The sequence below is a fragment of the Barbus barbus genome (assembly GCF_936440315.1).
Source record: "Barbus barbus genome assembly, chromosome: 26".
Lineage (NCBI taxonomy): Eukaryota > Metazoa > Chordata > Actinopteri > Cypriniformes > Cyprinidae > Barbus > Barbus barbus.
Window position 1 is genome coordinate 6,453,166 of NC_136754.1, and position 15,942 is coordinate 6,469,107.

The window sequence follows — 15,942 nt, forward strand, 5'->3', positions numbered from 1 at the left end:
CAAGGAGTTTATAAGGGCAAAGAAATGGAAAGTCTTAAATTGCCCAAGTCAATCTCCAGATTTAAATCTGATTGAACATGAATTTCACCAGCTGAAGAGGAGAGTAAAGGCAGAAACTCCCCAAAACAAGCAACAATTGGGATTGGCTGCATTAAAGGCTGGGAAAAGTATTTCAAAGGATGAGACCAAGAGTCTGGTGATGTCTATGGGTCACAGACTTTTAATCTTTTATATCTGCCTTATGTTCAACTGTCCCAATACTTATGCTCACATCAATGAGTGGGATGGACTCTAAAAGTGCTGTTCTTTTTATTTGGTAAAACATGTATGTGTTGAAACGGCTAATAATAAAATGTGACATTCTGTAGTTTTGTCTCATATTCATCTTTTAATCATATTTGCAAATGTCTTGACTCCACAGCCAACAGAGCAATTTTGTCTTTACTGTTCCAATACTTATGGAGGGAACTATATGTGAAGATCAGATCAGAAAAGTGTTATTTCAGCGTAGTCGTACCTCCGCAGAGCTTGTTGTTGGAGCGGTCGCAGTTGAAGTTGTCGCACTCGCAGAACTTTCCGCTGTATCTCTCCTCTGGGTTGTCTCTTTTTTTGCACTCACACGTTCCACAGACGCAGTCTCCATTGTTGCTGCAAATGTCCGTCCCGTTATCCATGCGGCAGTTTGCGTCCAGATCTTCTGTTCTCACCTCATCTTTACTACATTCACATACCCTGCCAATACGTCCCTCATTGCACCTGAAAATAAGCAGACATAGATAGCATTATTGCCATTGATTTGCTCTTATATGCAAATAACCATGTATGAATAATTCAGCTCACCTGCATGCTCCACACTCCAGGGTACCGTTGCCAAAGTGACATGCTGGACTGTTCGGGATTCCATCTTCATGACACTCACATTCGCAGATGAAGTTGAGGACGATCTCCACCTCCTCAGTGAAGCCCAGCGGCTTGATTTTTATAGTTTCTGATTTGCCAGATGGACAACCTTTAGCCGTGACCGCTACCTCAAACGCCACCTGTGACAGGAATAAAGAGCCTTGATTTGTAGTCTTTGTAGTTTTTATTAATGTTGCTATCAAATTTCTTTAAAGAGGAACAGCAGATAAAAATGTGCTGAATTAGCAAAGGGTCAGTTATTTAGGAAATTGTATCCAATGGAAAGTGCTGAACATTTGATGAAACTGTCATAGATGCAACTGCATGAGGGTTTTAACTGGAGGATATTATTCTCACCTGGTCCCCAATGGAGATGTTGGAGCACTTTCTCCCATTTTCTCCTTTCTCGCTCACTCCATTCTTGCAGTGGGAGATGTAGGAGATGGAAACACCTTCGGGGAGCCTACTGTTCTCCAGAATAATCTCAGAAGACAGAGACTGAGAAAAACAGATTTATGAAAGCATTATTTAAAATTCATTCATTTTTAAATTTAATCTTTTAAATTAAAATGGATAAAATTTGGACATGATTTTTGGGGATAAAAACTTTTTCAGCAAGGAAAGTTTCTATTGATTAAAGGTAACAGTAAAGACATTTATATTTATATAGAATTATGATTTCTACAAAAATATTAAGCAGCACAGCTGTTTTCAACTGTTTATTGATAATTAAAATGTTTCTTGAGCAGCAAATCAGCATATTAGAATGATTTCTGAAGGATCATGTAATACTGAATATTGACACTTTCAATAGCAAGAGTAAATTTGCTATCACGACAATAAATTTACATTTTAAAATATACTAAATAGGAAACAGTTGTGTTCAATTGTTTAACTTTTTTCAAAAATCAGAATTAAATATTTTACATTATCATTATCAACTGTTTTTACTGTAAACTTCATTGTGATATTTCCACATTTTATTTCCCAGGAACTTGTCAAGAACGAAGGAAGAAACAAACAATATCAATAAAATCTAACAAAGAATTTCACTAAATTGACTTTAAGCCTCTTTAGTTACTGAGATCTACTCACATTATATGCATCAATAATGAGTTTTATCACATTGCCGGAGTCGGAGGATAGCGTTCCCACAGCCGACTTTGGAATGAGGTTTTTCAGCTCCTGTAGAAAAAGATAAAAACAGTTTGTCCAGGCTTTCTTTCCATGCAGTATTTAATTCCCAGTAGTGTTACAGAATCTGACTTGCCTATTTATGTAGAGACAAAATATGTCTTTTTATTACCTGGTAAACAGGCTGGAACTCTTCAGTTACAGCAAAAATGGTCTGAATGTTGTTTTCACTTAATTTCTGAACCAGATGTGCGATCGAAGGATAGTCCTAGATGGAATGGAAACATATTAGACACCTTTACATATATTCTACATGCAGTAATGATTCGAGTCGTTACACACACTTACATAGTAATGGCTCATAGTGTACATGTTATCCTGCAGATGGCATTTCCCGTCATTAGGGAGCACGATGCCGCCCAGTTTTCCGTCTCCAGCGAAGTGGAATCCAGCATCCGTGGAAAACACAAGCAGACGGGTAACATTCCTCCAGCCGATTTGGTTCTGTTACACAATTAAGATGAAGCACAATCAGCAGGGTTTTATATATACACATATATATATATACACACACACACACACACATATTTATATACACACACATATAATACACACACATATTATACACCAAGGGGTGTGCGATATTGAAAAAAAAAACTCAATTTATTTGGGATTTTTTCAATAACTATAATTTAGCAGAATGTGTTTTGTGTGTGTGTGTGTGTGTATGTCGTTTTGCAGACGATATATATATATCGCACACCCCTAATATACACACACATATAAGTAAAAATGTATAAATTATACATACCGCACAGACAGCCACTTGCATGATGGCGTCGAACCCTCCCTCTGGTGAGTCCAGGTTTCCTGAGATCTGCTGTTTGCTCACAAGGCTATTAAACTGAGAACCATCGGCAGTCAAACTCAGCACATTTTTATAGCTGAATGGGCTGGTGCAGTTCTGGTCTGACGTGCAGGGGTTTAGCAGCTTGGCTGGTGTTGTGCTGATGTACGGCATGACAGTTTTTTCCACAAAGGAGCCAAAGCCTAGAGACATTGACAAAGAATGAAAGCAGTGCAGTGCAATACAATTATAGACAAATCCAGCATGGATCCTTTGAGATTCCTTACCAATCTTAAAGTCAGATGTGATCTTTTGCATTTCAGACATCAGGTCAGTTCCCAGGTTTTTGACATTCTCCAAATCGTCTTTCATTGAGTAGCTGAGGTCCATCAGGTAGTAGAGATCTATGGGATAATCCTCAGCCCTCTTGAATGTCAGATTGAACGTCTGAGCTTCACCTGGGTTAGAATGAGAGTTCCTGGGTTCAGACTAAAGCTTTATAAGGGAGTGAACTTTTTTTTTTTTTAAATAAAGGGAGTGAACTGATTATACCGAGAAGACGACCATTATTTCACATTACTTTATTAAGTGATGACCTAATTATTTAATAAGCATTCTTGGAGTTAGAAAGGGAGTATACAGTACCTGATCGGAGGTCTAGGGTGAGTTTCTGTGGTTGAATCTGGGTGATCTGGTCTGGCTTCAGTTTTGCTCCATCCTTTGTGCGGTCTGTTAAAGATTGGTTCTTGTCGATGGTAACAGTTCCCCGAGGATCTTCAATGCTGTCTTTAGAACAGCCCTTCTTAATCAGAGCTTCAATCTCATCACACCGTGTGGACTTCTGCTCACCCTGTTTCAGAAAGTCCTGCAGAAAGAGACAAAGGAGTGGAGGGAAAGAGAAGAAAAACAAAAGAGAATGATTATAAACACTCCATCAAAAATAGCACCAGTTGGAGCACAGTATCAGTAGTATTTAATCTTACAAAAAATTGAGAATTTCTAAGGGACACATATAAATAATTATGTTATTTTTAGAGATGCATCGATACTCAGGATCGGTATCGGCTCCAATACTGGAATTTCTGCCGTATCGGTCAGACAAGACCAATCCAAATCCGATATTGTGCGTATACTATTCTGTTGTTAAGCCCCACGAAAGCACAAAAACATTAGAAAGCATTATAAAGTCAAAGTCCAAGTGTTCTGAAGCCGTTCCATAGTTTAATGTGAGGTACAGATGAATATTTAAGTCGCTAAATTCAAGTTCGAGTAAATTCTTCTCTCCGCTGCTTCTGTCTGTCTTCCTCCGTTCAGCATTCAAACTGTGTCACGTTCGGTTAAGACAGTCAAGACGATGAAACTCTCTCCAAGAGTGCTCAATAACTGAGATTTAAAACTGTTAAACGAAAAGGATCAATAAACTATGCACAGATTTAATAAGCTACGCACCAATATCTCTTTCCTTTGTGCTTTGAACTTCTCTATGCGGAGCTGCGCACTGTGACTCCGTGCTTCCTGCGCTATATTTAAATGTAACGATATTCCCGTCAACGAAATCAAAAGCGCTGAATTTTATTATTTATCAGCTCAAGATCAAAGACTGCAATAGGAGAGCACGAGGCATCAGCACTGGAAAGATAAGTTTGTCTTATACTTTTAATGAAGAGTATTGTGTTGATCGTCTGCGTTTTACTTTCAGTTTCATTCGGGCAGAATTTTCTGAATCGGATCGGATCTGAAAAAAATGGTATCGTTGCATCCCTAGTTATTTTAGGACAATATATCTATTTATTTTAACATTCAACTGAATATGTCCAGGCTCTAAATATTCACTGTAAATTTGTGAAGTTCTACCTATGTAAAAATTTCAATATTTGTAAAAAATACACTTCAATAATAATAAATAAAATAGAATTAAAACAATACAATGTTAAATATGCATGTTAAAAAAATCATAATTGATTATGATAACAAGGGTGGGTGTGATTTACATTAAGTAAACCTGAGTGACCTGGGAAAAATTATATTAATTTAGGTTAAATTAAACAGACAAATAAAAAAATAAAAAAAGTTTTTCCATGTGATTAAACCATGTATATAAAACTATGATTTTCAAATATAGTAATTAAAATGTTATAAAATAATTCCAGAACACTCCACCTTCCTGCTATTGGTTAGACATACAAATAGTCCCGCCCCAAACTCACACCATTGGTTAAGCCAATGTTGCTGTGTTGGGCTAGTCGGGATGAGGATGTGCAGTGTGCCTGTTGAAACAATTAAGAGGGGGCACATTCCCAACAGAGCTCAAGCCCCTCACCCTTACATTATAGTGACAGTACACTTCCCGCTTTCTTTAATGTGGTCCAAGATTGGTGCTTCCATAATCTGCTCCACATGGCAGGAACAGACAGGATCACACAGGATGCTGACTCATGAACACTGAGGGGTATGATGTGCTCAAGTTCCACTAAAATGACTCAAGAAACTGTGGGTAATAATCAACTACAGGCGAATAAAGGTGGGACAGAAGGTGATGTCACTTCAAATCACTGGTTCCTTTGGATACTTCGCTCACCCAAAAACATGTTTTTTGCAGCCAGAATTGTTTGCAGAATCACAGGATGTCCTCTACAGACTTGGATAAACAAATAATCTGACTACAGGAAATGGTTTCCCCTGTAAAAAATTTTCCTAAATGCACAGCGTTGCAAAAGCAGCCATTTCCATCTTTAATGGGTTCTTCTGAACTCACCTTGTCTGTACACCAGCCACACTTTTCTCCGGCCTGAATGCATTCTCCACAGGACTGGGCAGAGGCTTTGGTGCATTCGTTACCATCTGCACACACACACACACACACACACACAACAAAAACCTCCATCATTCTCAATTCCCTCACACAGGAAATCCAAATCAAAGAGCATTTAATAACTAACACTGTGGCCAGCCATACGCAATATGATTCTCTCTCATGAGACTGTCATTCTAAAATAGAATGAGAGTGGCCATATGCTGTAGCGAGGTCATGTGAACTGCATTAATGATGGCATCCTTACTGCTTTCTCTAAAAGCCTTAATGGAAACCATGAGGCCAGCACATCCAGAATAATCCGCACAGGACTGTAGGACATTTAATGATTTCTGCATTAATGCAGTGTGATTTTTCTTTTGGTTCTTTTCTTCATTTTTCTTTTGGTTCTTTTCTTAGATTCCACACTGCTGCCATATCCGGAATATCCCTGGAATGAAAATCGCTGCAAATGTCTAACAGATGATCTGGACAGTATTACGAGTATTTTATCAGTCTCTGGTCTGGTGTGAGTGGAGCTTCCAAAAAATATATATATATATATATCACTCAAAAGTCTGCTCCTACACATACAGAAAAGTCTAAAAATTATTATTATTTTTTTTTAAACCTGCAAATATGAATTTTTGGAGGAAAAAAAGATAAGTCCATCATTAACATGAGATGAGAACAACATTGAAGACTGCATTAAATGCAGGCTAGGTGATTTGGTTCAAAAATATTTTTGGTTATGCTGTTTGAAAGTCTCTTCACATCCCAATAGCAATCACTAAGTTAAGTGGTCTAAATGTATTTGTATCGTCAGTGGAAGATGTAGGACCATAAAATGTTTGTCCAATCATATCCCTTGGTCTGACAGCGATGATAGGCTGTGTCCTGCCTGCCTGTCAAAGTATGTTTTTGCATACCTCTGCGCACCCTGTTCGCACAGCCATGATCATGAGTCATCAGCACGTTCCATTACGCTATTGCAGACCGAGCGAGTGTTATTATTGTAATATCATGCGCTTTGCACTGTATTGTTTTCTCACCAGTGAATGAGACCGCATCTGACAGCACTGCATTCAACCCTGCACCAACACCGTCTCTCTTCATGTTGCTGGTTAGACTCTGGTCTGTCAGTGGGTGGTCATGTGTTTTGGAGGAGGCGTGGCTTTGGAGAGTGATTTGCAGGGAGGGTGGGATCTTATGCTTTCAATGCTAGCTTGCTATTGCTGGACTCTCAGAAATCACCTACCCTACTTTTAACCCACACAGACCTGCAGGGTTCCCACACCCACTTTTTTGACAGCAAACCGCAATGACGGTTTTGTTTTTTAATCATTTTACAGATAAGATTATATATCCAATTATGCGCCAGCGCAAACCACCTTTTTGTGTTAAAATTGTACTGTCAGGATTACTAAAGAAATTAGCGCTGAAAAGGCGTGGACAGTTATTTGTGCGCGTGACCTTATTGAATATGCATTTGTAGGAGTTTCCCTTTCAGACGCAAAATTTATGGGAGAAGAGTATTAAAATGAATCACGCAACGTGATTTACTAACCTTTGCAATCGTCAAATTACTGGTATTTGTGTCATTACTTAACGCCCAAAAAAAGCTGGCGGTAATTTGCGCTGCTCTTGGTAGATTGCGCTGGTCATTATGGAAATTATCTGGCTGTGTGTGTATTCTTTAATGTGCGCATTGTCAGTAAATCACCCGCACAATTTTCCTCTCCCATCAGCGCTTTTATGGAATTGCGCTTTAACACTAATTGGCCCCGTTTAGTAAATCTGGCCCTAAAATTTGTTACAACTGTGCAATATAAAATATATTTACTACAGAAAATGGATGGATAATAAAACACACAATAGAAGCATTTTCACTAGTGGCCTCAGATTTTGAACCCCACTTCATCTGATGCTTTTAAAATCTGAAGTGCTTACCTTGTGCCCTGCTGAGTCCCAGAAGAACTGAAATCAGGACCAGCCTCACTTCCATCTGAAAACAACACAAGAACATGGGTCAACTCAATGAAATAATAAAAATAAAATAAAATTCTATAATATCTATCTATACAAAATAATTAAATATTTATAATAATCATATCTTCTGCATATACAGTTTAATTAAATATGGATCATTTGGACTAAACCAATAGCAGTGAAAAACACTAACACTTAGAGGAAAGGGCGTGCACATGTATGCGTTTATGACTTCTCAATGTGTAGGCAGAGTGTTACAAGGTCATTTCCTGTTTCTCCTAGCACGAACGCATGGTCACAGTAAAACATTCCAACAGTTTGCACAGAACTGCAGACAGAGATACTTCATGTAGCAGACAGCTTCTTATCTAAAGTGACTGTACTACAGGGATCATCCCACTGCAGTTACCTGGGGTTAACATTTTGCAACCACATACTGTGAAGTCAAATATTACAGAGCAAGTTAAGGCCTATTTATTATTACTATAGTCAGCAAAGAGACACACACAGAACGTTTTACTTTGCGCAAGCCAGACAAGTACGTGCAGACACCCAGAAAAAGAGAGGCCCTACTCCCATATTTGGTAAGACGATGGATCTGCTCTTCCCATGAAACAAAGAGGAGGAGGTCCTTTTGCCTCATTCTGTCTAGTGTATAGACACCAGTGCCAAACACTGCTGATTTTGCCTTATTAGGAATGACAGCGAGTACAAACACACAATGCCGTTTCTTAGCATCCAAAACAACATTTCAGTCACAGACGAGCTACTTTTCACAATCCAGCATGAGAAATACACACACAGCAGGGGCAAATCCAGCAAAACTCCTGCTGTTTTGAAGCAGAAGATACATGTGACATGAATTATATCAACAAACTTTCAAGAGAGGCATGTGTGCTGTTGAGACTGGATGGGTGGGTGAACCGCAGTAGACTCAACCGTTACTCTATCTACACAAACACACATGAGACCTGTGAACACTTAAAGATAAGCAAACAGTGCTTCTTTCGTTACACTGGTGCCATTCATGTAGGCCACAGATGTGTGTGTGTGTGCTGTAAGAGAGACACAACATGAAGGACAGTGAGTGATTTGTCTTATAGGTGCTTATTTTTTTCAATATTCAATACTTTTGACACCTCTAATTCATAACTTCACTCTAATTAATGTCTGAAAAATGACCCATTTTACAAACAAATGAACTTTTCGTATTGATTAGCCATATTTAACTCGTATTTGGAATTTCATATTGCATTGTGTTTTAGGGTTAAAGGAAATATCCATATACTTAAGGGATAATGTCCTTGCAGAAAATGACAAGCACCTTCTCCGTTTTTATTTTTTCCCCTTATTTCTTACATTGTATGTATATAATTTATTCCTTATTGCTAAATATATTGATTTTTCATTTTATTTATTTACCTAATTATCTATTTTGCACTTCCTTGGTAATAGTTTTTGTTCAGTCGTGACATCAATTTGCAGGTCAATCCAAAAAATGTAACGCAAGTTTCAAAACATAGGTTGCAAGCAAGCTGCTATAAAAAAGGACAACAATAGTTTTCAGATTCTTAAAAAAGCAAGCAAACTCACATTTCTTCCCCCATAGTTACAGTCCTTTATAGCAACTTTTAAGAAAAAATAAAGTGTGAGGTATTACTATTGATCACTCAGCACTCAAAAATGCAAAATCTCTTCCTGTTTTCTGGATTACATAATCAACATTTCTCTAAAGACAACTATATTGGCATTTAAACTAAAACAGAGAGATAAAAAGAGAACAGACGCTGGACAAAACACATCCGAATACATTTCTTTCTATTCACGCATGCAAATGTGAATAATGTAATTAATGATCTCAAAGCCAAGCGTGCAGTTTCAGCTCAGAACATACAACTATCACTTTAAATGTTCAAGGACACACAGAGCGACATTTCAGTCTATGCTGCCGACTCAGGCATAGGAAGTTCTTATCTGAACATATCATTGATGTGTCAGAGCATGTTTTCTGGGTTATTCCTTCTAAAGAATCATATCAGCTTCGGTGTGATTCACTGATTGTGGTATCTTCACACCATCCACACAGAATTCAAATTCAACAACCAAATCCAAATCCAGCTCACATTTACTTAGTAGATTTTTCTTTGATGGCAAAGCTGAATTTTCAGCAGTCATTACTTCAAGTCTTCAGTGTCACGTGATCCTAAAGAAACCAGATGTGGTGCCAAACTGTTGAAAAGTTTAATATTTTTTTTATTCAAGAAGAAGCTTTCATGAGCCAAGAGTTCAAAGAACAGCATTTAAAATGGATAAAAGTATTCCTAAACAAAAAAAAGCTTACTGAGCCCAAATCTTTGAACTGTAGTGTACTAACACAGTTGTTGATGAACTGAAGTATTCCAAGTAAACTGTCTTTGAAAGATGTCATGATAATAACAGTAATTTGTAGAAAATCTCTGACTCCATGTATCTCAAACAAGTGACATCATTGTAGTCTAGTTTCAAATATAAGCTCCTCAAAGTGACCTCACTGGTCATTTATTTGACAGTACCAAGACAGCTGGTTCTTCAGCCTGCCATTTCATTCTCAGTCGCACTGTGTAACACTATCTTCAGAGAGAGTATGTGTGTGGGAGAGACAGAGAGCTTCTCAATTTCGCCTTGTCTGCTTTCCCCGAGGCTGCGTTGTGTGTCAAGGCCTTGAAAAAGCAGCCCTGAGGTCTGGGTGTGTATGTAAATCTAATGTGTGAGCGAGTGAGAGAGTGCGTGAGAGAGTGAGTGAGCGAGAGAGTGAGAGAGAGAGCTCCCTCAGCTGCTTGGAGCTTCTTTGATGTTTAATGTTCCAAAGCCCCGCCCACATCAACAAGACACCAATCAAATCACAGCTCTACCAGTTCTCTGCCTTCGGGCAACACATTCTCTTGACAATGTTCTGTTGATCAGATACGATTACAAGTGTGCATGAACTGTCATTCAATTCAATCTTTTTGAGTTCTGTGAAAAACAAAAGTGAAATTGTAAGTGAGGTCTATGCATCATTCATTTAATAGCACAAACACTGTGGGAAGAGAGAAATTTTATATAGGCCTATATTTCAGTGAGTATCATTTTCAGTCATGTCCGTTTTGAAACAAAGCAACTCATTCAGTATCCACCAAATTTAATTTCAGATTTGTCAGATTCGAATCAGTAACTCAGTTCATTAAAAGAATCAGTTTAAAAGAGTCAAGAGTGAGACTATACTAGTCGCGTGTTTTTGATTCACTAAGAAGAAGCAGCTCATAAGTCTTATAATTGCATCTCTTTCAATACAGTCTGCAAGCTCCGCTAATAGAAACACATATTAGATGTGAAAAAACTTTATGCCTCTTTCAGCCTGAGCTTCAACTCAAGGTCTTCACTTTAAGGTTGCTTTGAAACAGGAATTCTTTAATGGCGGTTCTCAGTTATCCACTACCTGCTGATTTAAGCAACTGTCAAGACAAACACACACAGAGTGGCCATTAACCCCTCCACAGCAGGGCGGCCATTTCCTTAATTAAACGGCCTCACGCTGCCAACCCCCCTCCGTCACACACATTGCTAAGTGATGGGCGATTATTTACCAGACGGTGACCGACAGACACAGTCTAGGGAAACTCCACCTCTGCAGAGACACCAACTCACACTGCAGTGAAGGTATCTTCCCAATACATTAAAGGCACAGCATCACTTTTAAAATACTATACGCAAGGCTTTGATTTCCCCTTAAGCAAAACACTGCGGCATTATCAATTTGAGCAGCCAGACATATCAACTTCTAGATCAGTGGTGTGAGTTTGGGGCGGGACCTTTTCTTTTCTGAACAATGGCAGACAGGGGAGTGTTTGGGAAGTGATTTTATTGTAAATCCAGACCCTCTATTGATCTTTACCATGTTACTCATTAGGCATCATTTGTGAATTGAACATAATGAAAAATTAAACAGATATGATTCACACAATAACACAAATGAAAGCACTGGCAACTATCCACAACAAAAATGTTTTTCCACAGGCAATAACCACATACATTGTTATCAGATTATTATTATATATTATATTATATTTTCTTTTGTATCTATCAGCATGCAGGCTTTGAAATTCAACTAAATTCAAACTAAAAACCTTCCAACCTGAGGTTAAGGTTTTCAAACTTTCTTGTCAGGCTTTCTCGAACCAGCATCAACTTTCTATTTACTTTATAGTTATTTTTTAAACCTCTGTTCAATGATACAGAAAAAAACTAACTTTAGCTTTAAACTAGATTGTAATACTCCTCCTCACAGTAAACTGTGACTATTACAGCAAACACAAAGTGTCTTTTGGTCTCTCTTAGCACTTTTAGAGAAGTCTAAAAAACTCTGGACCCTTCTGATTATAATGACCAATCCCTGCCCCCATCCCGTCTCATTGTTAATGTGTCATAACTGACGACAGGAAGTGAGTCAAAAGGGCCAGTCTGGAACACAGCATTCATATCGGAATCAAACAATCAACACATTCTGACTCCATCTCTCACTCACCTTTACGACCCACACTGTCCTTTATCAGTTATATTCACAATAGCAGGTTACATGTCACCCTACTTTTATAGACGCTTAGCATAATAGCCGACCCTGAACACCTAATAAAGTAGGTGTGAAATGATGAAATGAAAGTAGCAACTGATATTTTCTTCTGTATTATGACATGCATCCAAGCGTAACAGTGAAATGTACAGTGGGGACTTGGTTCTATGCATCGGTTGTTAATAGATGCACTACAATATTGCACTATACAAATGAGGCAGATGAATGGTTTAAGCAGACTAAATGATTAGAGAAGTTGTGTATGTGTCACAGAGAGAAGTGTGTCATTTTAACTGGCAGACCTGGAGGTAAAAAAAAAAAACAAGAACTATACATGAAATATTTCACAATAACATGTTACGCATACAGTTAGAAAATTTACTTTAACCTGTGAAAATTGGAATTAATGATGGAACATAATTTTCAACATAATTTTTGTCTGCCCAAGTATCACATCACAATTAAAGATTAAAATAATTTCAATAACTCCTCTTATTTAATTATTAAAATAATTTCTCCTAACTCAGTCTGCATCACAGAGTCATTAAAGTTCAATCATGACAACTCTCGGAAGATTTTAGCATGGTGATGGATATGACAGTGTTAATGTATTTGGTCTTGGCTGAATAGATCTGCTAAGCTGCTGCTGTTGGTTATTTCTGTAGTTGTAGGTTATTGCTGCAGCTGCAAGCAAGTACAGGAACTTGCTACTGCCAATGCATATAAGGATACGGTGCTGTGAGTATTTAAGACATACTACTGCTGCACAAATAGCATATAAAATAACCTGCGCCATCTAGTTTCATGACTGAATTACATATTTGTATGATTTGAACACAGACTCCGTCTTTATCCTGTTGCCCGTTCAGATCCAACCTCTTTCTTGTCTTATGTGGTAAGAGACTATGCTGTTAATAACAGAGCATTACACAGACACAAACGTGCGCACACATGCACACACAAACACACAGGAGGAGCCACAGCCTGCCATTAATGTTTCTTTTTACATGACAGCAAACAACTTTGTTTCAAACAGGAATAGGAGCTTCAGAAAAAACAGCCACACCCCTCTGCAGTTAAAATTCACTCTTTCCAAAAAAGAGAGAGAAATATTTCAGAGAACAGAACTGCAAAACATATTTTATCCTCTTCTCTATCCTAAAAGACAAAAGAAAACAAAAACATCCAATCATGCTAAAAAAAGTTACCATTAATTCCCACGACTCTTCTAATCATTTGTGATAAGAATTTTCCAAAAGTTTAAAATGTATGTTACATCTATTATAATTTTTAAAAGAATTTTAGCCTAAAAAAAAAATCCCTGATATTTCAACCTTGGCTTCAACCACATTTACTGTTACCACTTAACCATAAACAATATGGACCTTCCTTCAAATAGTGTATTAAGCTTTGAATTTTGCCGTTCTTTTTGTTGTGGCTGACACCAAGTTCCCATTTGTATTGTAGTAGCAACAGATGTGGTAATAATGTTAGTTTACCATGGGATTTCTAAGGTTCTGTCAGGTTAAGAGACAAACAATAAATTTTATATCACAACACTACACCAGCTGAAAAAAAAAATTAAACCATGCAGGTTTTGCAACACTAACTGTAGTTTAACCATGGTATTTGTAGTTACTAAAACTTTTGGTTATACAAACGGTAATCAATACACCAAAAAAAGACATGGTTACTAAACTTTTACTATAACCACGGTTAATTTGTAAGGTAAAACAGTCTGAACTTTAGTAATCATCTACCTTTTTAAATATTGCAGCAATGTACTATTTTCAGTCAGCCAAGATTAAGGAGCAAGAGTTCAACCACAGATAATATTCATCTGGTCACGTGATGTTGCTCAGTATTATAAAGCAGCTTTTATCAGGCTATGAATGGAATCTTTATGTTATGTTTGTGTACCTTAAATATACATTTCAAAATCACTATTCTTTTATTTTATATCGGAAACCTTTTATTGAGGCACCTTTAAGATAGCAGGCAAAATAAATAAATACAACATTCTTCCACACGATCACGTGACCTGAATATATAGTGATGTGAGTTTTAATGCAGATCCGCTGCGGGATCTTTCCTTGTAAAACTGAGCCGAAAGCACTTCACAGCGCTGTCCGTGTCTAATGCCATGATTCAATTTTTTCTAACATAGCACGATCCCTTTAAATCACATTAAATGCAGTCATATTTAGTCCTGGCGCTGCAATGCCAAACTTGTCCCAGTCGATGCGCTTTGAGGCACAATATGACTCTTCGTTGCGTTCATATCAGTTAAATCATCGGTGGTCTAATGTGTGCAGCATGTCCCAAACAGGATCATGACTCACGCAAAAACACGGCTACATCATTTCGACTTCCAGGGAGGCACATTTACACAAGCGTCTACCAAATAAAGCATTGTTCAACCCACACAGTCCCCCTCGGACCCGCCGGGACTCTCTCTCAGGCCTGGAGCGGATGACTTGCAACAGATGTTGTGGACACATACGACGCGACAAATAGATACAAGACAACAGACGCCTGGGACAGACATAGCCTGAAGGGACACTGTTCGCATATGATCTGTGAATCACGTTTGGGGCAGATCCACATCTGGATGGGACACCCCCACCCAAAGATCACTCTCCAGATCAAACCCTAAAGCGCAAAATCCCTAAGAAATAATACATTCAACAAACAGTTCTGGCACTAAAGTGTCTTAAAAAGTGATATTTTAATGTTCCTTACCTTAAGACACGTGTCCCCGATTTATCAAGCTATCAGGTGGAAATAACCCCCCGATAGCGTTTAGTCCAACAGCTACTTTGAATCAACAGCTGGTTATAAAGTACAAAAACAGGCGATTCCCTTGCCTAGAAACTAACAAAGGGGCAGATAAATGTTTAAATGTGGGCAGAGAGTCCAGCTCGTCCTTCCACGGGGTGTGCTCACTTGTGGTCTCACTGTGAGATGGGTTTACAGTGGCAAGCCTCTCCCTTCCTCCGCCCACAGGAAATAATGCTAACACCCCATCCACACTGCGAACAAACTACTAGTTAGGATTCAGATTCAATTGACTCATCGAGTCATTCGATTCTTTCGAATCATTTCACAAAATAATTCATTCAGCGACTTTCTACTTAAGTGGCTTGTGTTTTAAAGTTTACATTGTTCGATAGGCTAAAGTTCATTTAAAAAGTGGCAAGTGTTTTGTATATTATGACAGTATTGTAGTCCCCGAGCAAATGCAAAACTAGAAAGAGAATTAAGCGTTTTCCCCACAAGCGATAACAAAACAGATCAATTTGGTCATTAGTGGTTCTTATGTCATTTTAATTGTGTTCTTTTTGCAGAAATTATTTTGCCGAACGAAACGCTGTTCATTAATTTGCTTGTACTGTGAACAAAATTATTATATTACAATTTTTAAAAGTAGCCAATTAGTTCTACATTCATTCTTTAAATCCATGAAGGCAGAAGGCTTGACGTTGATAAACGATTCTAAATGGACTCGATTCAAAAACGATGATTCTTTCATTTGATTCAACTCTTTCACGAATGAAGCCCAACTAGTCATCATAATCCGGTTAACACGGACTCGAAAGTTTTGTCTCAGATCAGTTACAGACTTTTCCCCCTTTTACCGGATGTGGGAGACGTTTAAATGCGGTTTCACAGACGTACCTGAAAAGATACTTT

At 38.0% G+C, this 15,942-nt stretch overlaps 1 protein-coding gene across 1 annotated transcript in view; it reads right to left on the bottom strand.

Annotated features, from left to right (window-relative positions):
* Positions 1 to 15,226, bottom strand: part of LOC306845787 (uncharacterized protein) — a 35,880-nt gene extending 20,654 nt beyond the window's left edge. The window contains exons 1-12 of the mRNA XM_079378770.1: positions 14,992 to 15,226; positions 7,623 to 7,677; positions 5,637 to 5,722; positions 3,527 to 3,746; positions 3,169 to 3,339; positions 2,846 to 3,084; positions 2,383 to 2,538; positions 2,207 to 2,302; positions 1,996 to 2,085; positions 1,258 to 1,398; positions 841 to 1,040; positions 518 to 756 (exon numbers count right to left, since the gene is read on the bottom strand). Of these exons, the coding sequence (XP_079234896.1) occupies positions 518 to 756; positions 841 to 1,040; positions 1,258 to 1,398; positions 1,996 to 2,085; positions 2,207 to 2,302; positions 2,383 to 2,538; positions 2,846 to 3,084; positions 3,169 to 3,339; positions 3,527 to 3,746; positions 5,637 to 5,722; positions 7,623 to 7,677 (1,693 nt within the window). The 5' untranslated portion in view covers positions 14,992 to 15,226. The remainder of the gene's footprint in view (positions 1 to 517; positions 757 to 840; positions 1,041 to 1,257; positions 1,399 to 1,995; positions 2,086 to 2,206; positions 2,303 to 2,382; positions 2,539 to 2,845; positions 3,085 to 3,168; positions 3,340 to 3,526; positions 3,747 to 5,636; positions 5,723 to 7,622; positions 7,678 to 14,991) is intronic.
* Positions 15,227 to 15,942: the final 716 nt, after the last annotated feature.